General features: G+C 37.9%; 4 protein-coding genes across 4 annotated transcripts; 3 read left to right on the forward strand and 1 right to left on the reverse strand.

Annotated features, from left to right (window-relative positions):
* Positions 1–3,860: 3,860 nt before the first annotated feature.
* Positions 3,861–5,282, forward strand: LOC128196496 (zinc finger CCCH domain-containing protein 25-like). The gene is made up of 3 exons (XM_052877569.1): positions 3,861–4,103; positions 4,195–4,492; positions 4,866–5,282. The coding sequence occupies exons 1-3, from the start codon at positions 3,931–3,933 to the stop codon at positions 4,980–4,982; spliced, it is 588 nt and encodes a 195-aa protein (XP_052733529.1). The 5' UTR covers positions 3,861–3,930; the 3' UTR covers positions 4,983–5,282.
* A 4,260-nt stretch (positions 5,283–9,542) lies between these two features.
* Positions 9,543–10,757, forward strand: LOC108339207 (uncharacterized). Its single transcript, XM_017576348.1, has one exon. It carries the CDS (start codon positions 9,543–9,545, stop codon positions 10,755–10,757), a length of 1,215 nt encoding a protein of 404 aa, XP_017431837.1.
* Positions 10,758–13,363: 2,606 nt separating this feature from the next.
* Positions 13,364–16,348, forward strand: LOC108338952 (zinc finger CCCH domain-containing protein 25). Its single transcript, XM_017576039.2, has 4 exons — positions 13,364–13,621; positions 13,712–13,821; positions 13,897–14,084; positions 15,290–16,348. Exons 1-4 carry the CDS (start codon positions 13,449–13,451, stop codon positions 16,001–16,003), a joined length of 1,185 nt encoding a protein of 394 aa, XP_017431528.2. The 5' UTR covers positions 13,364–13,448; the 3' UTR covers positions 16,004–16,348.
* Positions 16,349–16,994: 646 nt separating this feature from the next.
* LOC108339208 (UDP-glycosyltransferase 71K2-like) lies at positions 16,995–25,588 on the reverse strand. The gene is made up of 3 exons (XM_017576349.2): positions 25,569–25,588; positions 22,615–22,864; positions 16,995–18,687 (listed from the first exon to the last, which is right to left on the reverse strand). The coding sequence occupies exons 1-3, from the start codon at positions 25,586–25,588 to the stop codon at positions 17,164–17,166; spliced, it is 1,794 nt and encodes a 597-aa protein (XP_017431838.2). The 3' UTR covers positions 16,995–17,163.
* Between the last annotated feature and the right edge of the window lie 567 nt (positions 25,589–26,155).

Below are 26,155 nucleotides of genomic sequence, written 5' to 3' on the forward strand. Positions count from 1 at the left end.
AGAACTACAACAATTTAGGGAGCAATATGTTTGTCAATGGATTTTGGATGTGGACAACATGCAGAGGAATCAAGTGTTGGAAGATTTAGGCCTTTTGTAGAATGTTGGGGATTATTGATGAAAGAATAGTTGTTGTTACATTTCATATTTATGTATTGGTTGCACATCCAATCTGATTTCAGAAATTGTTGACAAATATATTTGGTAGTTAAAATTCAGTTTGTTGTACTTAATTGACTTTCATGTGTAAAACGTTTTATCCAAGTACCTATTTGGCCTGTCTGTGCAAAGAGTTATAACAAAGTACCCACTTATTTAGCCTTTGGTACCAGTTCTGGTCCTACACCTGGAGCGTTACCAATTGAGGTTGGATTGGGACGAATTTGTTAATAAATTGACAAATAATTGTTTCGAAATTAATCACAAAGACAACGAATGAGGGAGAACACATTAGGCACCCCTGAATGAGTGTGGTGTACCAAGTTCGCATTTGTGTGGAAAAAGCTTAACCTAAGTACCCACTTATTTAGCCTGTGTATCAACACCCAATTTCGTCCGGAATGACAAATAGATTTATTTATTTTCATCATGAGTGTAAAATAAAAAAAATAAAAAAGGGGGGGGGGTCCACTGATCCGGACGAGCGTCCTCGCTGGACAAGGGTCCATTTCTGCTTGAAGGACGAGCGTCAACTCCTGTTCGCTGGACGAGCGTGCTCTTTTGCGTCCAGAGGGCGAGCGTTCGTTCTCCTGGCGATGAGCGTTTCTGCATAGACGTTCGGCTTTTCAGACTCTACCGCTCGTCCCGGTTACTCTCTATCATCTACCGCTCGTCCTGATCATTCCTATTCTCCATATCTTTATATCGTTCGTCCTGCACACTATACAACCGTTCGGCTCCTCCCACTGCACGACCGTTCGTTCACTTTCTATCTTTCGTGACCGTTCGTCCTCTACACTGTAATGCTCAGACAAATTTAAAAGAAAATTTAAAAACGCAAGCCTCCACTACTTTTGGACGCTCGGGCAATACGGGATCTGCTACCGAACGCTGTATGACGAACGACCATACACAAACCTCTGATCCAGGCCGAACGCTTAAGAGTTACCAAGCGTTAAAATCACTAGCATGTCAAAATGCCAAAACCGAACGCTCGCCACCTAAAAACAAATATGATCAAACATTAAACCGGATACCACTGGGACGAACGTTTTGCACCCTGGCCGAAAGATCACAACACATGACCGATCGGTATCACATCAGCACCTAACCGAACAGTATCAAATCAAAGCCTGACCGAACGGTACCAGATTAACACCTATTATATACTGTTTGGAAGTACGCCCATCAAGATCGAAAGTTCAACTAAGAGTAAGCATACCGAACGAGCGTTCACATAATGTGACTGAACGCTATTTTGCTGAGCACTGTTTGTTGATCAAACCATATTGGACCGAACGCTCAAAACCGAACGCTGAAGAGAAACATCATGGAGACCGAGCGTTGAAATGAGAATTCACCAAGACCGAACGTTCAAATGAAGACCGAACGTTCACTAAAACACTATGATCGAACGGTTGAAGCTGAGAATTGCCGAACGTCGTAAAGGAATGAATGGACGAACAGTCGAATAAGGCAAAGGACGAACGGTCGAGGACGAACGCTCTTTTTTTTATTGTTATGTTTTAATTTTATTTTTATTTTATTTTTTTATTTTTATTTTACACTCATGAATAAAACAAATCTATTAGTCAATCCGGACAAAATTGGGTGTTGACAAGTATCAGTTTTAAATAGATTTAAAATATCCTATCTTAAATTGTTTAAAAATTGGATTTGATACAGTGCTGCTTCAACTTTCTATACCTGAAAATATAAAATTAATATTAGAGAACGTTCCAAGCTGGATGCAGTGCTGCTTCAATCTCTCATTCCAAGCTCTCCAAAGACGTTCCAAGCGAAACCATTTGCAACTGGATGTGTACGTACGCGTTGGCTAGTGAACGTGCGCCTCCAAGTTGGCAGCTGGATGCAGTCCTCCTATCTCCAAAAGCAACGTTCCAAAGACCAAGAGCCAAAGGTGAGAGAGTCCGTCTGAGAAGTATATGGCAGCTGGATGTGTACTGAGGTGTGGGTTGGGTGCAGTTCTCCTCTCTCAAGGCAACGTTCTCCAAGAAACAAAAACAATATGAGAGAGTTCTCCCGTCCCCATCTGCATGCTGAATGTCGTCCCCCTTTCTTCCAGAGCCCCTGGAAAAAAGATGAGAACCTAGAGTTGTTGTTGGAGAATCTCCCTGCTCCTGGCCGTCCACCTTCTCTTGTTCTCCACCTCTCTTACAAAAATAATTTCTCCACTCCTCTTTTCAGAGAATTCCTGAACCAAAGTGGCAGCAAGCGTGCAGCTATTCTTTCTGCATTTCTGGAGGTGGCAGTTATCAGTCCCCGAGAGTGAATGAGTGCAGCCTCTTTCTTTTCTATTTTCTTCCTCCGGACCATGCTGGATGTGTTTGTTATTCTCTTGGGGCGTCAGTGTGCAGGCCATGCGTCTTCCAGTTGAACCAAAGAAAATAATATCTCCCACGCTTCTTGTATGCTCTGCTGCCTCCAACGTGTAGTGTGCTTCTTGTTCGAAAATGGAATGCACCGTGTCCAGCTCTACATCACGTGTACACCACTTCTTGCTTTCTTCTGTTTTCTCTTCGGTTGGAGTGCTACATTCCCTTCTTCCGTGGGCCTCATTGCCTTGGTGCGGGATGTGTGATCTTGTGTTGGACCGTGGCTTCACTAAGCTGGACAAGCATCAGCTGTTTGGACCGAGTGCACCCTCCCAGCTCAAGTGAATTAGTAGCTGCTTCCTTAAATTGCCAAAGCCCAATTGTCCAATGTGAACCGTGGCAGCTGCGTGTGTTTCTTTCCAGTCTGCTACAGTTTGAATGTAATAATGCACTTTTGTTTCTCCAACAATTCGAATAAAATGTGAATCAGTGTGCTACAGTTCTACACTTTTAATGATTCCATGTGATAACCCATGTGTCATGTCCATAGTATCAATCACCACACATTTAATTCATCCAACAAATACTATTAACAAACCACCTCCATCGTACATAAACAACATTCCACCGTCATCTAACAAGTCATATTTTTACAGCTTACAAACAACATATCATACATAACCAAAATCATCCACAAACAACATCATACATAGATTAAAGCTTCATTCCACTGAAATAAAACAAACGAACCTTCAGTGAACACAACGTGTGCCGGTTGGAACACACAAGAAGAAAAATGTGTGGGTGGGACTAACAACCCCGAAAACCCCTCTTTTTCGTCCACCGTACAGTCGGCACTCCGGCGGTGAATGCAAAGGTCCGGCATAGGGAGGGAAGCAGGTGGGACGAAGCGAGACTAAGAACGCGCACCTAGTTCGCTGGGCCGGAGGGAAGACGACGCCGTCTTCGGTTCGTTCGCCAACGTCGGAGCTGCGACGACCGTGAATCGGAACCGGCTGGAGGGCTTGAGGACCTCCGACGGCCTTCAACGTTGTCCGGCGACACTCCGGCAAGCAATCCGTCGGACCTCTCGCTCGAACTCCCTTTCTCCAACTCTCTCAGGCTCTCTCTCTAGGTCACAGCCTCCCTCTGAATGTTCGCGCCGCTTCTCTCTGTACAATGTTGGAAATGAATTTCAAATTTCAAACGCAACTTCTAACCCCTGGCCGGCCCTTGCCACGTCAGATTTGAACAGCTTTTTCATTAAAAACGTGGACCGCTCACATTTAGACACGTGTCCCGTGTCTAAATGTTGTCAAATGAAGTTGTTCAAGTATCATTTTCCAAAAAAATAGAACCTTTGAGTCAAAAACGTTTACCCTAACCCCCAATTTCCCTCTTTCTCTGTTTGCACTGCTTCGTTTTGAGCAGAGAGATGAACCCTTTAACACTGGTGAAGCGCACTCAGAATATCAACGCCAGAGAAGCTGCACTCGGAATTGGCGAACAAGCTTCGTGGCACGCCAAGTACAAAGATTCCGCTTACGTATTCGTCGGTGGCATTCCCTTCGATCTCACCGAGGGTGACCTGCTCGCCGTTTTTGCTCAGTATTTCACTTCCCTTTTCCATTTCAATTCATCAACTCTTTTTATTTTCTTTTTCTTTTAAATCTGAATGATAATTTTTTTTATTACTCAGATATGGGGAGGTTGTTGATCTTAATCTCGTTAGAGACAAGGGCACCGGAAAATCAAAGGGTTTTGCGTTTCTTGCGTATGAGGATCAAAGGAGCACAAATCTTGCTGTGGGTAATTTAAATGGGGCTCAGATTATGGGTAGAATTATTAGGGTGGACCATGTTGACAAGTACAAGAAGAAAGAGGAAGAAGACGAGGAGACAGAGCGGCAGAAGAGGGAGGCATGGGGTGTTTGTCGTGCGTTTCAAAGGGGTGATTGTATTCGTGGAGCTAGCTGCAAGTTTTCTCATGATGAGCAAGTAAGATAACTGTTTTATGACAATGTTTGAGAAATGCTGCAAGTTTTCTGATGATGAACAAGTAAGATAACTGTTGTATGATGATGTTAGAATAATGCTGCAAGTTTTCTCATGATGAGCAAGTAAGATAACTGTTATATGATAATGTCAGAGTAATTTGTTTTTCTTTTTCTTTTTATGCTATGTTTTAGATATGTGGATGATAGCTCTATTAACTCAGTGAAAACTTGGAGTTAAGGTCTATATTTTGTAAATTAAATTTTAGTATTCGTATGCAGTGCCTTTTGACTTATTGGAATTAGATTTTTATTGGTTTATGACACTTTGATATTGTTGGTTACTGTTAAGTTTCACTTGCGTGTTTATTCATTAGGAGCAGGTTGTGTTCAAGGGGTTGAGGATTTTGAATGTCTTGCAACGGATACTTAGGTCTATGGTTAGGAGCTTTACGGTAAAGGGTTTTGGCGTTGATATCAAATGTCTTGTATAGGAAGCATGATAGTTCTCCCGATCTCAAAGTTAAGAAGGATGCATTTGATTTGGCCATTAGTTGTTACTTATCATATTGCCAATCAGATTTGGATTGCTTTGGTTTTGGAAGCATGAAAATTGACACTGTAAAATTCTCTCAACAGAAATATCATATGATAATTGACAAACATTCCTTGGTTCTAGCCTAAAATATGTACAAACCCATGACGAAAAAATATGACAGAAGCATAACAGAACCAGTGTTTATACAATTTAGCAAAATTCAAATGATTTATTTTTAGAAAAAAAAGTGATGCATTCCTAAAAGGCTTCCTGATAGATCTCTTTCTACATCTTTAATTGTTTGTAGAAGTTTCCAATGAAGGCCTCAGCTTTGGTAAATAACTCTTGCTCATTATCTGTTTTAATCTCCTCATCTATTTGTTCATTTCACCGAGAGATGAAAGTAAAGGGTTGAATTTTTATGCTTGATTATTGCTTTATATGTTTGGTTTCATATATAACTTGTACTGATACCATACTAGTGAGCTAAAAAGGAAGTCTGGGACGATAATTGTTGTTATAGAATTGAATGATTAGAAGATAATGTAAACAAATTTCACAAAGATTGCAGTTGGAGAACATGTTTTCGTAGATTCATATTTCACTCAGTAAAGTAAGAATTGAATTCACTCCAACAATCATATTAGTTCATTGCATAACATGGTGCGAGCAACTTTTCAGTATCAAGATAAACTTTCATTTGAGTATCATTCATATTTTCCTTATCATGAAGCAGCAAGGTATTACCACATTTCCTCGTAAAGTCTCTTAAGAACTCAAAGGAAAAAAAAACCACACCCAAATAACGAATGAAAGCGTGACATGGGTTTTGAATTTCAAAACTTGAAATATAAGCTGAATAAAATTGAAGACAACTCATAATTGAACCAACTAAAAGAATTCAATTCAAATAAAAACTCTAATTTTATATTTATTTTATATATTTTATATATTATTGATACAAATTTTATACTTATCTAAAAGAGTTATCATTGAAAACAGTTATATAAATGAATAGCAAAGTAAAAATTTCTTGATTGCATAAAGTCAATACTACAAAAGGTAAACAAATGGAAAATGTTAATGACAAAATTATTCTAGGTTCAGCAACCACGGGAATAAAATAGGCTTTAAACACCCAAAAGAAACAAAAAAAAATAAAAAAGTGTAATTGGTAGTGAAATTTCTCTACTGCACTTTCCAATGTTGACTGAATGATTAGGACTGCACAATGACCCTTCTCTCTAACATCAAAATATTCAATCGGTGAAGCTCCTAGATTATGTTAACCTCTCCAGATTTGGAAATTCAATCACGAATAGTTGGCATTATATGCGTTCACGAAGCAAGGGGAAAGGTATTTCAGAAGTAAATTATTGGTATAGTAATTGTGCATGGACAAAGGGAAGAGGTTGAAGCGGTGCAAGAAGCTGGAAACTAGGGTTTAGGGCTTGGAGGAAGGGGAAGAGATGGCACAATTAAGAGTTTGCGATGAAGAAGGAAAATGAGGAAGAACGGGTTGCGACAATTGCAAAAATTATGATTTTTGTTTGTGGGTTCGCAGGTCTGTGGGTTAGGGACTCTGTTTTCCAGTGGGAGGAGGAGAGAGGAGGTTTGGTGGCGGAGGGAGGAAGAAAAGAACTGGCGTCGTTGCTGACGGAGGATTAAAAGAAGAGGAGGTGGTGGTGGTTGTGGAGAGAGGGAGACTTTCTAAGTTTACAGTATGACACACTAGTAGCCAACTCAACCTAATTTTAACGGCGTTGGTTTTGGAGGACTAGAAATTATAGTTTTCTTAAGGACAATGATCAAAGTATAGCAAAGTTTGAAAAAGGGACTAAATCTAAAATCGCATGATAGTTGAGAGACTAAAAACATATTTAACCCTAGATTAATTATGTCAAATTAATTCTAAGAGGAACATATCATTGAGCTTCTGCTAATGTTTGTTGGTGAAAAGACAAACAAATCCCTTTTATATATGTTGAAATCATTATTTTTAAGTTGAATGAAGAAAGATGTGACAAAGTTTGTGTTGTCTTGTTTGGTATGTTAGAAAGCCAAGGTAAAACACTAGAGGTCGGGAGAGATGTTAGAACAATTGGATATTCCTTAATGAAAGTGAGACAATATTTCAATGAATTTTGTAACTCGTCTACCAAAATCATTGAGAGGTCACGATTCCATCTGGGTGATAGTGAACAAGCTAACAAAGAATGCTCATTTTCTCCAACAATTAGAGAATGATTTTGGAGAAGCTGACAAAGTTGTATATCCGAGAGATAATAAGATTTCATGGAGTGCCTACAAGTATTGTATCAGATCGAGATCCAAAGTTCACATCGAGGTTTTAGCAGACGTTACAATAAGCTTTGAGTATGAAATTAAGGATGAGTTCAACATATCATCCAGATAGATAGTCTAAAAGGATTATTCAATCTTTGGATGATTTGTTGGGGATGTGTGTGCTTAATCATCTCGGAGATTGAAGTGAGGTCTTGTCATTGTTATAGTTCATGTATAATAATAATTATCATTCAAGTATCAGGATGACGCCTTTTGAAGCTTTGTATGGGAGGTGATGTTAAACACCTTTGTGTTGGTACCAGGATGGGAAAGTGGTAACAGTGGCCCCTGAGTTGTTACAGTAGACTACGAATAAGGTAAAGTTGATTCAGGAACGAATGCGAGAAACTCATAGAAGAAAACAGTCTTATGCATATCATAGGAGGAGATTGTTGGAATTTAAGGTAAGACACCAAAGTTTCTTACAATGTATAAGATTCTCAGAAGGATTGCGCCAATAGCTTATGAAATGAAAGTACCACATCAGTTATCAGATTTACATAATGTGTTTGATGTATCACAATTGAGGAAATATGTTCCAATTCTAGATCATGTGTTAGAAGCTGATGATATCCAAGTCCTTGAGGATTTAACTGTGGATTTAGACCAATGTGAGTATTTGATGTTCGGACTAAAAAGCTTTGTGGAAAATATATTAGGACGGTGAAGGTTCTTTGGGATGAAAGAATGCAAGAAGAAACTTGAGAATTAAACGAGAGCACGAAGAAGGAGTATTTGTATCCAGGAATTGGAAAGAATGTAAGATCTAGGAAAAATGGAAAATATTTTATTATATTTTGGTTGTGTGAGGATAAGGAAAATGAGGAATATTTTATTGTAGTTTGGTTTTGTGACGATAAGACATTAATAATCCATATATGTGCATGTTTTCTTGCATTTTGTTTTGAATGCCAAAGGGGTTCGAATAAGGATTATATAAATGTTTTTGCGGTATATGTAACAACATGCATGTTGGTTGGGTAGGGTAAAGGTTAGTCCTATGCATGAAGAGCCCCTGCTTGAACCATGGCTACAACATTTGGGGATTTATTTCCCTTGTTCATGCTATTGGGCTTGTTATGGTCCGTGAATTGGGATGAAGTTGTTGAGCTCTACCTAGTTTGAGTGGTTTGGTGTGGGAAGTGGTTTAGAGCATTTAAAGAAGTTTTTTTTTTCTCTTTCTTCTTTTTCTTCCTTTTATTATAAGCCCAAAAATAGTGAGTTTAGGAAATTTGTTTCACGATAGGTTCATAGGTTAAAGGGGGTCTATGGCCTATTATGAGAGATTATACATTTTAGATTAGTAAGGCATAAGGGAAGGAACCCTAAAAATTGTGAATAGTGAATTAAGAGGAAGAGATTCAACCCAATTTGAGTGGTTTGGTAAGGGAAAAGGTTTAGAGCATTTAATTTTTTTTTTCTCTTTCTTCTTTTTCTTTCTTTTATTATAGGTCCAAAAACAACGAGTTTAGGGAAACTTATTTTACGATACATGGGTCAAAGGGGGGTCTATGGACTATTTTGGGAGATTATAAATTTTAGGTTAGTGAGGGATAGAAGAAGGAACCCTAGCAACCGTGAAAAGTGAATTGAGAGGAAGAGATTCAACATTTGCTAAAGCTAAGGCTTGTGTGTGGAAGTAGAGTAGAACAAAGGTTTGTTTTTCCTGGTTTGTAAGGGAAGTTTACTTTTATATATATATATATTTTGTACAGTATAAAATATTAACCGAGTGGTTACCAACAACCAACCGGATATCCAGGTAATCTGTTTATATCTTATTCTGTTTATATTTTATTGGGCTCATATCAGTTTAGGAAAATAATAAATACAAAGCCAGGGCCAAAAGCCAGGTACGTTCCACTTACGCATTATTCACTCTACGCTACTCTCAAATACTCAATAGGGATAACCATTCGCTAAATATTCAACTAAGAGCCGAGGCTCTTCAAATCACACGCCTAACTTGGGCGTCGGAGTACCTTTTGCAGGTACATCCTCCCACGTCAAGAGGAAGACCGATCGGTTTGTGCCAACACCGATCGGCCAATAGCAGGAGTTTGAAAGCGAGCGAGCGGCCCAAACACATCAACAGGTTAGTCTCTCGGTCCCAAAATTATCCACCGAAACATTTTGGCGCCCACCGTGGGGCCGAGCGTCAAACCCAATGATGACCACGAGGAGCATAGAGATGCAACGAAGGCACGCAAAAGAAATTGCAATGTTGAGAGCAGAGCGAGGTCGTGCCGAACGGTCCGCACAACACTCGGAGTCCACAGCCGATCGGGGTAACAACCAACACAATGATAATGCTGGAAGTCGTAATCAGCAGCCATCTCGGCATACTGACCCGAACGATCGGGGAAGAAGGGAGTCATCCCCCTTACGAACCGATCGGCCCTCCAGTCTGCTCCCTTTCACTGCGATCATCATGCAAACTCCAATGCCAGAGAAGAACCCTCCTATGTTGGATAAGTATGATGGATCGACAGATCCCGACAATCATCTCAGGATTTTCACCAATGCAATGATGTTCTACACGGACAGTGATCCGGTTATGTGCAGAGCCTTCTCCTTATCACTCAAGGACGAAGCATTGGAGTGGTATAACACTCTTCCCCCAAACACAGTGGATTGCTTCGCCACTGTGGAAAACCTTTTTAAAAGGCAATACGCCTCCAATCGTAATCAGGAAGTAACGCCAGCGGAATTGGTAAATACTAAACAGGAAAAGGGAGAAACTTTGAAGGCCTTTATGAAAAGGTATATGGAAACTGCACGACGAGTTAAAGAGGTAAGTCAATCTTTTATCATCACCAATTTGCCTTCATGTCTAAGACCAGGGTATTTTGCTGAGAAATTATATGCACGACCGCCAAAAACTATGGAGGAGCTCCAAGAACGAATAGCAGAATTCATCCGCATGGAGGATATGCGAATTTCACAAAGAAAGCGACAACAAGAAGCTGAGGCAACCGAAGGTAGAAAGGACGGTAAAAGACCGTTCAACAATAATGGTAAAGCTAGGGAATCTCCCCGAACGTTTAAGTTTCATCACTATACAACCCTCAACGCACCTAGGGCAAAAGTTCTTGAAGAAGCTCTAAACACTGAACTTCTCACACTCCAAACGAAACCATCTCCAAGATATGCAGATGAAAGGAAGAGCTGTCATTTCCATCAGAATCGTGGGCATACTACAGAAGAATGCATTACGCTGAAAAACGAAATAGAACGTCTCATTTGGGCAGGACATCTCCGTAAGTACATACAGGAAAAAAGAAGAAGTCCCGAACGAACGTATCGGAATAACGCACGGGGGCGCGACTATAGTCACAGTCCTACTCGACATCGTGAACGATTGGTTCGCGGAGTTATAAACTGAAGAGAGGAATCCAAATCTCTATTTAATATCATATTTAAATTCTTGATTTAGACTTTTGTTATTTTCTTAAACATTCATTATGCAATAAATAAAACCGAGCAATTCATGCTCGAACATTAAGTTACCAGTTTCATTCAAGAATTTCGTCGTCAACACTAAAGCTCAAGTCTGCGACCGAGCGGTAAATCCTGCTCAGCAGAGAGGTAAAGCCCTCTCAAAGCCGAACGGTAAAGCCCGTTCCCTAGGAAGCACTCCTAGGTCAAAGACCGAGCGGTAAATCCCGCTCGGGAGAGAGGTAAAGCCCTCTCAAAGCCGAGCGGTAAAGCCCGTTCACTAGGAAGCACTCCTCGATCAAAGCAGAGAGGTAAAGCCCTCTCGATTAATGTTGAAGACCGAGAGGTAAATTCCTCTCGGTTCCTGTTGAAGGACGAGCGGTAAATCCCGCTCGGTTAATGTAGAAGGTCGAGAGGTAAATCACTCTCGGTTAAAGTAGAAGGTCGAGAGGTAAATCCCTCTCGGTTAATGTCGAAGGTCGAGAGGTAAATCCCTCTCGGTTAATGTCGAAGGTCGAGAGGTAAATCCCTCTCGGTTAATGTCGAAGGTCGAGAGGTAAATCCCTCTCGGTTAAAGTCGAGGGTCGAGAGGTAAATCCCTCTCGGTTAATGTAGAAGGTCGAGAGGTAAATCCCTCTCGGTTAATGTCGAAGGTCGAGAGGTAAATCCCTCACGGTTAATGTCGAAGGTCGAGAGGTAAATCCCTCTCGGTTAAAGTCGAGGGTCGAGAGGTAAATCCCTCTCGGTTAATGTAGAAGGTCGAGAGGTAAATCCCTCTCGGTTAATGTCGAAGGTCGAGAGGTAAATCCCTCTCGGTTAAAGTCGAGGGTCGAGAGGTAAATCCCTCTCGGTTAATGTAGAAGGTCGAGAGGTAAATCCCTCTCGGTTAATGTCGAAGGTCGAGAGGTAAATCCCTCTCGGTTAATGTCGAAGGTCGAGAGGTAAATCCCTCACGGTTAAAGTCGAAGGTCAAGAGGTAAATCCCTCTCGGTTAATGTAGAAGGTCGAGAGGTAAAGCCCTCTCGGTTAATGTCGAAGACCGAGAGGTAAATTCCTCTCAGTTCCTGTTGAAGGACGAGCGGTAAATCCCGCTCGATTAATGTTGAAGGTCGAGCGGTAAAACGCTTTCAATTCCGCAAACGCAGCCTCCCTCAAACTCATCAGTCCTATAGTTAACCACGGCTAAAGCCAAACGCTTAACTCGGACTTGGGGGGCATAGTGTACAGTATAAAATATTAACCGAGTGGTTACCAACAACCAACCGGATATCCAGGTAATCTGTTTATATCTTATTCTGTTTATATTTTATTGGGCTCATATCAGTTTAGGAAAATAATAAATACAAAGCCAGGGCCAAAAGCCAGGTACGTTCCACTTACGCATTATTCACTCTACGCTACTCTCAAATACTCAATAGGGATAACCATTCGCTAAATATTCAACTAAGAGCCGAGGCTCTTCAAATCACACGCCTAACTTGGGCGTCAGAGTACCTTTTGCAGGTACATCCTCCCACGTCAAGACGAAGACCGATCGGTTTGTGCCAACACCGATCGGCCAATAGCAGGAGTTTGAAAGCGAGCGAGCGGCCCAAACACATCAACAGGTTAGTCTCTCGGTCCCAAAATTATCCACCGAAACAATTAGTAAGAACATATAGAAAGTAAATAATTTGTTTTCCTAAATAAAATTATGATTTATTAAAAACATTATTAACTCATTAAATATGATTTTTTAGTACCAATACAAATTAATCATCACTCATTAAACATGCACATTTTGTTTATTTTTGTAACTTTTTTAAAATCTATCTATTATGATAATATAATAGACTGATTTGCCTACTCCCATAAAAAAACCAATAATTAAGTTAATAAATCTAGTCTCATTTTAAATAATTTTTATTGAAGTTAAGCCAATAATATTAAATAGAAAAAAATTATTTCAATAACTTGAAATTTTTATTTATCATCTTGTACTCAATCTTTAAAAAGTTCGACAAATTTTGTTAGCAACTGTACATTATTTCACATTTTTACCATAACGACATTATCGATCGATTTATCTATGTTTATTTATTTTTAATTTTTAAATTAAATAATTAAATTTTCTATTTTTACGTATTTATTTAATAATTTACTTCAAAATATAAGTTATTTTTAATAGTAAATCTTATTTAATTCTTAAACAAGTGACTTTCGTAAAACTATTTATTTTAGAAAAAATTATTTATGAAATGTCTAAAATTATTACTAGAATAAATGTGAAAGCAAAAAAGTTATTTACCAAAGAATAAAAAAAGTACATAAGTTTTTAGTTTTTATATTTTTAAAATTAGAAATATTCTAAACTTGATATATTTTAATTTAGAAAAAATATAATTTGTTAAGTTAATTTGTTTTTTTACATTAGAGGAAAGTTTGACCAAATGCAGTTGTAGTTGTAAAGTTTAAAATTTGATCAAATAAATTACATTAAAATGAGACAGAAGGTAAATTTGAATTTTATGTGTGGAAGGGAATAAATCCGTATTTAGTCCAAATGCAGAAAAAAATAGAACCTTTGAGTCAAAAACGTTTACCCTAACCCCCAATTTCCCTCTTTCTCTGTTTGCACTGCTTCGTTTTGAGCAGAGAGATGAACCCTTTAACACTGGTGAAGCGCACTCAGAATATCAACGCCAGAGAAGCTACACTCGGAATTGGCGAACAAGCTTCGTGGCACGCCAAGTACAAAGATTCCGCTTACGTATTCGTCGGTGGCATTCCCTTCGATCTCACCGAGGGTGACCTGCTCGCCGTTTTTGCTCAGTATTTCGCTTCCCTTTTCCATTTCAATTCATCAACTCTTTTTATTTTCTTTTTCTTTTAAATCTGAATGATATTTTTTTTATTACTCAGATATGGGGAGGTTGTTGATGTTAATCTCGTTAGAGACAAGGGCACCGGAAAATCAAAGGGTTTTGCGTTTCTTGCGTATGAGGATCAAAGGAGCACAAATCTTGCTGTGGGTGGGTCTCTATTTTCTTTATTTTTTAATGGACACAATGGTGAATTTCGTTGTGATGTTTATTTGTGGAACTCAGATAATTTAAATGGGGCTCAGATTATGGGTAGAATTATTAGGGTGGACCATGTTGACAAGTACAAGAAGAAAGAGGAAGAAGACGAGGAGACAGAGCGGCAGAAGAGGGAGGCACGGGGCGTTTGTCGTGCGTTTCAAAGGGGTGATTGTACTCGTGGAGCTAGCTGCAAGTTTTCTCATGATGAGCAAGTAAGATAACTGTTTTATGACAATGTTTGAGAAATGCTGCAAGTTTTCTGATGATGAACAAGTAAGATAACTGTTGTATGATGATGTTAGAATAATGCTGCAAGTTTTCTCATGATGAGCAAGTAAGATAACTGTTATATGATAATGTCAGAGTAATTTGTTTTTCTTTTTCTTTTTATGCTATGTTTTAGATATGTGGATGATAGCTCTATTAACTCGGTGAAAACTTGGAGTTAAGGTCTATATTTTGTAAATTAAATTTTAGTATTCGTATGCAGTGCCTTTTGACTTATTGGAATTAGATTTTTATTGGTCTATGACACTTTGATATTGTTGGTTACTGTTAAGTTTCACTTGATACCTTCCCCGTGTTTAATAAAACTAATTGCAGTCTTAACAGAAATGGAATTATGGAATTGAATTGCATTCACGTTTTGATTTTTATTCAAAGATCAGCGTTATATTGGTATATAATGTCATATGTTCCTGAATGTTATTATGTAATGAAGGGGCATTGTTTGACAACATGTTAATAAATGGAAATTTGGCATTGTTTGATGAACCACTGTTTTGAATGAGAATTTTATATGTCCTGACTGTAATATAAAATTGTAATGAGTCTAATTTGATATAGTTTGTAAGTTTGCTCATTGTAGTGTATTAATGGTTGATACAGCTTAAGTTCTAACGTGAAATCTGCATGTATTTTCCTCTGTCATCCTGGCTTTCAATTATTGAGTATTACACTTTCTTTACCCAAGAAATACTTAAATGACTGCATTTCTCTCTATATGTACAATTTACATTCCTTCATACACGAGTGAATATGCATTATACGGAAGCTCCATTTGATATAAACTAGCTTCTCAGGATTTCCTCCCTCTTGCTATTATTGTTGGCAGCATCAACAACTAGTTTAGACCTCCACTATCAAATTTTGGATATTAGCGGAAATTTAAATATTAAAATTTGAGCGAGGGCATTTTAATTGAAATATATCCTAAGGAAAAGTAGTGTAATTTGCTGCACTTTGTTGTCGTGGTTGTTCGGTTGAAAATTGTTTCTCCTCCTTTTTGATTTGCCTATAGTTGAACTTTTGAAGTTGTGCTGTAAAATGTTCAAAATTTTGGAACAACATCTTACATACAGAGGGTTTACGCAGCCACCTTTTCATCTTTTTTACTGTCTTTGTTGTCATTATACAGAGAGCTGCAAATACAGGTTGGGGTCAGAAAGAAGACAATCCAAAATGGGGTCACGACAAATTTGAGGGTCCCAAAAAAGAGAGGGGATTTGGCACCAATCAACCAAATCATAATTCAGAAACTAGAGACAGAGATTCACGTTCTAAAGCCCGTTCCAATGATGCTGCATTCGAGAACCAACCTAAGAGAAGTGATAGAGAAGAGAGGTCAAGGCGGTGGCGTGATGATGATGATACATATAAGGGAAGGGAAAATAATAATAGAAGAGAAGAGAAAGGATCAAGAAGGTATGGAGATGATGAATTTGAACATAATTCGAGAGAAGAGCGATATAGGAGAGAAGAAAAGAAATCAAGAAAGGATGATTACGATGATATTCCTGAGCAAACAGATCATCGTAGAAGGGAAGACAAGAGGTCAATAAAGCCAGATGATGGTAAGTATGAACTCAAGTTGAGAGATTCAGACATAAGGGAAGATAAAGGACCCCGGAGGAAGGATGAGGATGATTTTGTAAGCAAGGCAAGAGAACCTCATAGTAACAGGGAAGACAGAAGATCTCGAAAACACAGTGAAGATGAATCTGCACCAAGGTCAAGAGAAGATTATGATAGGAAGCAAGATAACAGGTTTTATAGAAGTGATAGTGATAGACCAGAGTCAAAAGTAAGACATGATTTTGAGAGGAGGGAAGAGAAAAGGTCAAGAAGGTAATGACAGTATCGAGGTGGATACGAGCATATCATTCCTTTGTTGTGGAGAGAACCTAGTTTTAGAGTACCGGAAAATCATTTGATAACCTGAAATGTGATTCAAAGCTTCTGGAATGTCTAAGTTCATTTTGTTTGTCTGATGATTTTCACTGCTGCGAGCAGTGATAATCTTACTTTTGGCGTGGCTGGTTTGATAAATATTTTCGTCGGTTCAGCGATCTCCAACTACCAATATTAATGTACCATTAATTCAAAATACTTGACGTGTCTATCAGTGATACAATCTTCTCTACAAGTAGCAAAAAGCGAAATGGTTTGACATAACGAAGCTCCCAATTTTACGCTTGATTGTGGGTATTTTCATATATTTCCTTCCCATTTTATTTGGAGTTGTTTGTATGTACGAAATATATCTAAAATCCGTTGGTTCTTTTAAAGCGATTTAGGAGCTCCAAATAAATTAAGGACTTTAGCGAAGGACAGTCGAGTCCATCAGTGCTGACTTCTTTGATAATTTGGTTCATATTCTCCCATTGGGGAGACTTTTCAGGGGCTAATCCACATGGTTTACAAGATATTAAAGCACATCACACAAATTCCCTAGTCATACATTTTGTTTCTTCTTCTCTGGTTGGGTCCATCTTTGACAAGTGTGTAGGAGCACGATGTTACCCTTTTGTTTTGTTGGTATGCATTCATTTTTTTTTCTTACAACAATTTTTTTACTTTAGCTGGTAAATCTTGCTTGACATTACACAATCCACCAATTTATGCTAATAAGAGAAAACACACGTTTACTTAGTTGTATGTTTTACTCTTGAAATCACTTGAATTTAAAATCCCTAAGTTTATAAATGTTGATAGTCACAGTTATTATATTTAAAAAGTTTAATAATCCACTTTATTCCCCTGGTGAATATGTGAATGAACAATTTGTATAAGCCATATAAAGAAAACGCATGACAGAAGAATTGCTTAAATAAATTTGATGAACACAAACTGCAACCATTTCCATATTGATCTAATATCCAGTTTACACTTTTTACGAGGAATGATAGACATGTTTCTGGATAGAATAGATTATACAGGTCCAAATAACTGACACGGTATGACTGATATTATTTCGAGAAAGGAGCAGCAGCAGCTGTGAAATACATGTTATCAGTTCCTTCCCAATATATAATCAATTAGTTTTCCAACAGCAATGAAAGAAGAACCACTGGTAAGGACAACTTTCCTGGCCTTCTCTTTCATCGCTAGCACGTTCTTGTGTACCATGCTATCTTTGTCCATTAATTTTTTCAGCCCTTCCTCTATCTCCTTTGCCGTTACAAGATCACTGCTACTTCTATAGTCCAGTCTCAACTCCACTGCTAATCCATATTGCCTCTCCATCCAAAATGCATTCAACTGTTGTTCTGCATAGATAGGCCATGTCAATATTGGTACCCCAAACCACAGGCTTTCCAAAATAGAGTTCCACCCACAATGAGAAACAAAGCCAACAATGGCTTTGTGGGCCAGGACCTCCACCTGGGGTGCCCATCCACATATCATTCCCCTACCCTCCATCCATTCTAAGAAACTTTCTGGTAAGGTTCTGTCTACATTATCTGCAGTTGGTGGAGAATTCATAGCCCATAAGAACCTAACTCCACTACCCTGCAGTGCTACTGCTATTTCTCTTGATTGAGATGGAGCAAACCGTCCCATGCTCCCAAAGCAAAGAAACACCACAGAGGAAGGTGGTTGCTCATCTAGCCACTTCAATATTTTGTCATGCTGGGCTTGATCTAAATTTGGGTTTGGCTGACCCTTGAGATCAATCAAAGGACCAACAGTATAGATTGGAGGTACTTGACTTTGACCATCGGATAATGCATCGATAGCATACTTCTCCAAATCTGAGAAGGAATTAACAATGATTCCTTCGGTGTCCAAGAACCTCTGAGCAAGCTTGTAATATGCAGCATATCCACCATCTTTGTTAAAAGCAGCATCAGGAAAAACACTTAGAGGAACTGGATCTGGGAAACCCCGAATCAACAAGTCAGGCTCAGAGACATTGAACACATCCTCTATCCCACGATTCAGAAGGGAAAGAATAAAAGCTGAAAATGCAACATTTGAAGTCATGAACATGTAAGAGGGGATGCCAAGTTCATTCCCCACATCAATCATGGACAGACAAAAGAAATCTAGGACCAACCTAACAACTGGTTGTGATTCAGACCTAGGATAGGACGATAAGATGTTTTCCAAGGTGGCTTTGACATGGGGTTTCAGGCTCTCGATGAAGGTACATATGTAGTGTTCAGGAGACTTGAAAATTAACTCCCGTGGAGGAAGTTCTCCAAGAGGGAGATCAATGAGTTTGATCTGAGGTTGTGAGGCTAAAGCTGATTTGATGTAAGAGTCTGCAAATGGAGTTAAAGGGATTTTGATGCAGAGAATGGTGACTGAAAGATGGTTGTCACGGTTGATTAGAAGCTGAGCAAATTCAAGGGATGAAGTCAAGTGGCCAATCCCTGGTGAGGGAATGAAGATCAGCTCCGCGTTGTTCGTCATCTCAGTGCTGAGAGAATAGAGTTTGGAATAGGATTGGCTTTCAACTTTTATCACACCACTACAAGCTACATATTTAATTTGGTTAAGATAAGATACATGTGTATTAAATGAAATAGACTTTTGTTAGGCAGAATTTTTCGAAAATATTTTAATACAAACGTCTTATTTTTTTAGTGATTTATTATTTATTCTTTATGTATTTTAATTTAATAAAAAAAATACGTATATTTTATTAAAATATTATAGAAAAATATGTATTAGTATATATTTTTTCTAATTCCTTAAAGTTGTTTCAATGAATTTAATAAGCATTTAGAAGTTTACTTTAGTTTTAACTAAATTTGAATACTTATTTACACATTGTTTTGTAGCAATAATATATTATTTACTAAAAATGATTTGAAATGGTTTATAAGAATTGTGTATTTAATTTAAGTAATTTACATAATTTGTACGAAAATAAAAAAAAAACGGAATGAAAGATGAGATGAAAATGGTGGGTTTAGAGTGTTTTTTTTTTTATTTTAAAAAAAGTACTACCTTACTCTCAATAACAATATTCACATGCATCCTTCATTGTCTTAATAATTATTATTGTTAATTAATACATAATGCTCCCAAATTAATAATATTTTAATTTTCTACACTAATCCTTTTATTTTTAATTCAAAAAATATTTATATTTCAAAGAAGTACATCTTCAAATAAAATAACCCAATAATTCTATTTTATCATACCTTTATCTTTTCAATAATGATTAATTAATATCTTTTTCAAGTTTAGTTTTTATTAAATTTGAATTTTTTTTTTACTTATAAATTATATTAAGGTATTTTCATTTTTTTAAATGTTTAAAATGTTTTATTACAAATTTACTTTTCCAATAATGATGAATATAATAACAATTTTTTAAGTTTAACTTCTATTAAATTTGATACTTTAATATTTTCTTTTACTTTTAAAGCTTAAATAAAAATTAATATAGTAGAATTTTACTTTTTTTAACAGGAAAATTAATGAAAAATTGTCAGAATCCCAATTCTCCTTTTTCTCATAAAATAGAAAACCTTTTCTTCTTTTTATAAATCTTAGCTCTCTCAAAAACCTCCATTTTTCTTCTCCAAATTTCTAATTAAGCTAAGATTCAACATCACACAAGTGAGTGAGAAAATTTTTATCAAAACCTTTTTTCAATTCTATTTTAGGTAAGTTTGAATTTTTCTCTTCTCTCTATAAGAGCAATCTATTTTCCTTGCATGCAAGCTCATTTTCAGTTACATGTTGTTTCTTTTAATTTTTAGTGAAACTCTTTCTGTTTTTTATCCTAAAATGTTGTCTTAATCATTAATCGGGTCTTCGGTTGTGTAAATAGAGTTATTTTTGCATGTGATGTTATTTTAGGGAGAAAGCATCGCTAGACAAGCTCTATTAAGTAAGGAAAAATAATTTATTTGAAAATTTAACATCTTATTGTTAAACTTTAAAGAAAAATTTGCAGTATGAATATTTTAGGTATATGCTTGTCATAATTTAGAGTAATTTTATGAGAAGCATGATTTTGATGTATGTTATTAATTGTGATAATAATTTGAATACGGATGTAGTCAAGTAATTCTTGGGAATGGGTGATTTGATTTAAACTATGAAATTCTTATAAATGTGATGAGAAGTTGTTGATTTGGACAACTTATTGTGGTTGGTTTTGTTATTCAAAATGAAGTGGGTATGAATGTGATTATAAGAGAGATTGACATGCAAGAAAATTTATAAATAAGTGTGGTTTGATGATGGTATAAAAAGTTGATAATGTATTCATATGAAATTGTATATGTATGAAAAAGTTAGCCTATAAAATGAAAAAAATGAATGGATGTGATTTTGATGTTTTGGTGGTAATATTATTGTTTGGATTTGTAGGATTGAATGCTTTTATGGTGTTTAATGAGTTTTCTTTCTAGTCTTAAAGTAATTGTACTTTAGTTTAAAAAGATTAAACACATGTGAATTAGAAAGTGGAGACTTTGGGAGGATGAGAAAATACTCAAAGTGCATAAAATAAGTTTTTCTGTTGCTTGGAATTGGGTGGTAACTATGTAACATTTTTCATACTAGAAGTGATTTATATCTTGCTAAATGGTTTTCTTTGTATGCTAGCTTTTATAATTATGATTGTTTTCTATGTGTTTGACAATGCATATGTATGCATAAATATTTTTAGTGTGTTGTGGTTGTTAAATTGGTTATTTCCAAGGAGAAAATTTTATTTTAAGTTAGAGTCCAAGTGATTGAAGAAGACTTGTTGTGTATGACTTGTTGAAGAAGATAACTAAGACAGATGATATGATATGAAGGAGGATCATATTCAAAGAGCTAATGAAATTAAATCTATTAATATTGATTCAAATGTATGATGTTCCACTTAAGTTATTGTTGCAGAGAAGGAGGAGAAGATGGTCAATATGACAGGTCCGCTGTCTCCTTAGGTCACCGATACATTAGTCTTTTAGAAGATTTGGTCAAGATAAGGCTCTTTAATTTGATTATTGAACCTAGTTAACTTATCTTTTTTATTTTTTATACATCTCACGAAGTTATTTTGACAACTTTTGTGAAAAGTATAGTTTCTTCAAATTGGAGTTTATTTTGTGATTATTAGCTTACCCTTGCCATTTTTGTGTGTCTTTTATTTCTTTTCTTTTACAATAATTATATTTTAAATATAGAAGCAGAAATAAGAATTGATTACAACAGTAGAGTTGGAACTTGTCACTAAAGGAGTAGTATAAAAATATGTTTTAGCCTTTTAAGAAGTTGTATTAAGTTGTTAGTTCATATTTTTGAATACTATGAATACATAACATCCCGAACATCAACTAAAATCTATACATCAGTTTTAAGCTCAGACGCAACTGCAAAGATAACATTGAATCCTTCTAATTCGATCTTCCATCTCTTCCTCCACTTGCACAGGATCACGTGACAATCCTTCAACTGCTCCCGTATAACATCACACATTATACGATCATCGCATTCACATGCACAAACAAGCAAAGTAAGGGTGAGCTAACCTGAAACACATCATTTATAAAACGAGCATAGTTATTTCAATACAAATATCATATAATAATTAAGTCAGACATCCTCATGCCAATGTACCATAATTCCTGTTGGACACTCATCCCATAGTACCTAATAATCAATCCAGTACACAATAAACCCTCATCCGGATGATACGTTGATGAGCAAATCAACGGAAGGTGCCCCACTTGTGATTTCATTCTTAGTCCCCTCAATATGTCCACAATCAACCACAGATCAAGACATCCTACTACAGTACCCTCAACCTCAATACATACCCAGATATCATATCATTACTGAATCAAACGATAAAACAACGAACTTATATTACATCGGATACTGTTTACACGAACATTAAGATTGATCACTTAAGCTCGAAACTGAACATCAAATGCTATTATACCGAATACCATTAGGTCGAATACCAAAAGATCAAACGCTAATTAAGATCAAGTACTTAGACTTGTGAATTCTTTGAGTCTATCTCCTCCAAAACTTCAAAAGTTCTCCACTTCTCCTCTTTCCCAGAACTTGCAGCAAGAACTTCTCCTCTCTCACAAAAATTTGGCAGCAATCATTTCCCCTCCCAGCAGAACCCATAGCTTCCCTTTTTAACTTCCCAAACTCTTCCCTCTTCCCCTCTTCTTCTCTTTCCTTTTCTTGTTTTCTTTTGGTTTTGTTTTCAAAGGGGGAAGCAACGTTCACTGTCCCTTTGTGGCAGCGCACGTTCCTTCCTCCCCGTTCTCTTTTTTTTTTTTTTTTAATTACGATTCCTTACATTCTCCCCAACACAAAAATTTTCGTCCTCGAAAATTAAAACGTACTCTCAAACAGATGGGGATACAAATCCTTCATGGCATCTTCCACTTCCCATGTAGAGTCGCCCGTCTTTTCATCCCAGACGACCTTCACCAATCTGACTGCTTTCCTCTTGTAGTATTTGGTGTTGTTATCTTCAATGCGTACCGGCTGCATCTCCAATGTACGATCTTGACGAAGACGAATATCTTCTAACTCTAATATGTGAGAAGGGTCGGATACGTACTTCCGAAGTTGAGAAACGTGGAAGACTGGATGCAAGTTTGATAACTGAGGCGGCAAAGATAACTCGTACGCAACTGGCCCGATCTTCCTCAAGATCTCATAAGGTCCGATGAATTTGGGAGACAACTTCTTGGGTCGAATGGCTCTCCCAACTCCCGTGGTCGGATGCAGTCTAAGGAAAAAGGGTGATGATTGTAAGGCCCTGTTTTTCTAAAAGGAGTGGGGAAGCATTTAATGCTGGGAGACTCTAGCTGCCATAGGGAGGGGTGGTAGGTTTTGTTTTATTGGGAAAAATGGGGAGCTTGGATGTTGAAAAACAGCAGCAAAAGGGGAGCAAATGTCCAGGTTTTACTCTCTTTGCTGGCACCTTTCAAAAAAGATGGAGACGTGGGAGATAAAAGGGGGTGTTGGGTTCTGAAATGGGAGAGAAGTTCTTGCTGCAAAGTTTGTGAAAGAGGTGAAGCTTAGAGTGCTGGAATTGCTTGGTGCTGCAAGTCTTGGAGAAGTTAGATTCAAAGATTCACAAAGGAAGTCTTCAAGAGGTAAGGGGAGCTAGATCTTTTGTTTAATTGATGATATATGTGACATCCCAAAAATACAGCATAAACCATAAAATCAGAAAATCACATTTAATAATATTTCAATACAGTTTTCCAACTAAAAACAAAACAACGCTCAAGGACGAACGTCCTTGAGTACAGTCTTACAATAATAACAAAACAGACGCGCAAAGCCGCACGTCTTCAGAGTTACAAATGAAAAAGCCGAACGTACACGAAACTTGACCGAACGGTTTACACGGCACAAATACCGAACGGTCTATCAGAATAAAATAACAAGACAAGATGGTCGAATGACCACTCTAATACAGGCTACACAACTGGCCAAGCGCCTCACTGCTCGGTCTTCACTTCGACATCAACCAGGTTCTCTTCATTCAGCGCCTCTTCCAAACGCTCGTCTCCCTCTGCTCACATCCACACGGATGATCATTGCAATGACAAGACGGACGTACAAGGACAATAGACAACACAAGGAAACGAAAGGGTAAGCTTACTTAATTTAACTCATGCATCAGTCATACAATTCATTCCATAATTCATCACACATCAAGGCATTATAACGCATGCACAAAATAAGACTCGACACGACTGACTGTCCGGACTGTATGAATTCTGCGTAGTTACAAGCGTTCATGCACCCGGGTGGTGTGGTAACTGGCATTCTCATCAGCTGCCACCCGAGGTTAGTACGTCCGTCCAAAGTACCTCTAAGGACGACGACCTCCTGCCATTCCCACGCATGACGTGCTCCTCTACTTGAGGACGATCACTCACGGAATATCAGGATTGAACAGCCAGCATTAACTTCCCACAATCATACTTTACGAATTTCAACTTTCATCTGAGTCGTTCCTACCTGGAACCCTCGTTCAATAATCATAGTTTCATTTTCATCTCGTATACTATTCATCATTCATTACTCATCAATTCATATCCATTTTCATCATTTATAACGAAACCATCAAAAACGAACGTTCTGTCCCGAATAAGACTAAGGACGAACGCTGTGAGCAAGACCAAGAGACGCTCGTTCGAATAAGAGCACGAACGACAGAATTTCCATGACGTACACTGTTCATTGGACGAATGTTATTTACCTGAAAAATTCAATTGAATGAACGGACGCTCGTTAAGAATCAGAAAACGAACGTGGTAAATCTGAAGTTGGACGTACGGTTTTTCAATAATACCGAACACCATTTTGAGCGAGCGCTCAGTGTAAGACCGAGCCTCATTTTTAGGACGAACGCTCCTTTCAAAACCGAGCACCATTAGGACGAGCGTTCAGTATAAACTGAACACCCTTTAGGACGAACTCTCAATCAAAACCGAGACCATTAGGACGAGCGTTCAGTATAAACCGAACACTCTCAAGGACGAACACTAAGTTCAGAACCAAGCACTATTTGGACGAACGCTCAGTTTGAGACCGAGCACCAACTAGAGCGAACGCTCAGATCAAAACCGAGCGCCATTTTTGGACGAACGCTCAGTTCATAACCAAGCCCTATATTGGACGAACGCTCAGTTCAAAACCGAGCGCCAATTTGGACGAACGCTCAATTCAAAACCGAGCGCCAAATTTGGACGAACGCTCAATTCAAAACCGAGCACCATTTGGACGAACGCTCAGTTCAAAACCGAGCGCCAATTTGGACGAACGCTCAGTGTGAGACCGAGCGCCTATTAGAGGGAGCGTTCAGTATAAGACTGAACACCAATTTGGACGAACGTTTAGTATAAGACTAGGACGAACGTTCAATATAAGATTTAGGACGAACGTTCAGTTTAATATATGGACGAACGCTCGGTATAAGACCGAACGTTTAATAGCTCAGATTGGTAGAACTTGAAAAATAAACTAAGATACTTTTAAAGAAGTATTTACGAACGGTTAGATAAACAGTAGCATATACATAGACAATTACAAAGAGATAGAAGTTTATCAAAAACATTAGCTTCAACAGTGTTTGACCGAACGCTCAAATAGAACATTTTAGAGTGAGGACGCTCGTCCTCAACCACAAATTTACCCAAATGACCGAACCAACATTTCAAACATATTACTACGGAAAACCAACATTTTCGGTTCACTTCTCATCATAATTACATAATTACGTTCGTTCTAATCACCCCAAAATCTCAGATTTCATACGACTAATATCATGCAATTTTCATACGTTTCATTTCACCAATAATAACGAACGTTCATACATTCAGAAAATCCAATATCATGCATCATATTCATACAATCAAATAACGAACGTTCACACACATACAAAAAACCAGTTAAATTAAATAAGCTTCCCTTACCTGGAATGACGAACGTCCATTGACGCACACAATTTCTCCTTTCCATTACAAATCCTCCTCGTCAACGCTCGTTAAACCAAGCTATAATGAACGAGCCCAACCGCCAAATCAGAATTACGCTACACTAAGAAAAGATGAACGCACAACTCAGAATTGAGTTTGCATACGCGGAAAACGAACGTCCAGAGAGTGGGAAAAGGCTTACCAGCTCAGTCTGAAACGAACGTCTTTTCTTGAAGCCTTGGATGAGGTTCGTCCTTCCGCTGCCGGAACCCAGAATTGGAGAAGATGAACGGTGTACACTTAGGGAGAAGGTGCAGAGAGTGAAGAGAGAAGGAAGAGAGAATTCAGAAACGAAAATGGTGGAGCGTGTGGAGGGTGGAGGATTTATCAGAGTCTCGTCAGCGTACGTTCCCACTGCCAGCGCATTTCCACTAACGCTTCTGACAGCCTTCTGCCAATGCACGTTCCCACTACGTTTTTGACTAAATTTCACGCGTCCGTTAGCGTGTGTCAGACGCTGCTGTCTTTACGTGCGTCGCTGAGGTAGCGCGCTCGAAGGCTGCCTCGTTTTTTTTTTTTTTTTT

This window comes from Vigna angularis, chromosome 5 (assembly GCF_016808095.1).
Source record: "Vigna angularis cultivar LongXiaoDou No.4 chromosome 5, ASM1680809v1, whole genome shotgun sequence".
NCBI classification, from domain to species: Eukaryota; Viridiplantae; Streptophyta; class Magnoliopsida; order Fabales; family Fabaceae; genus Vigna; species Vigna angularis.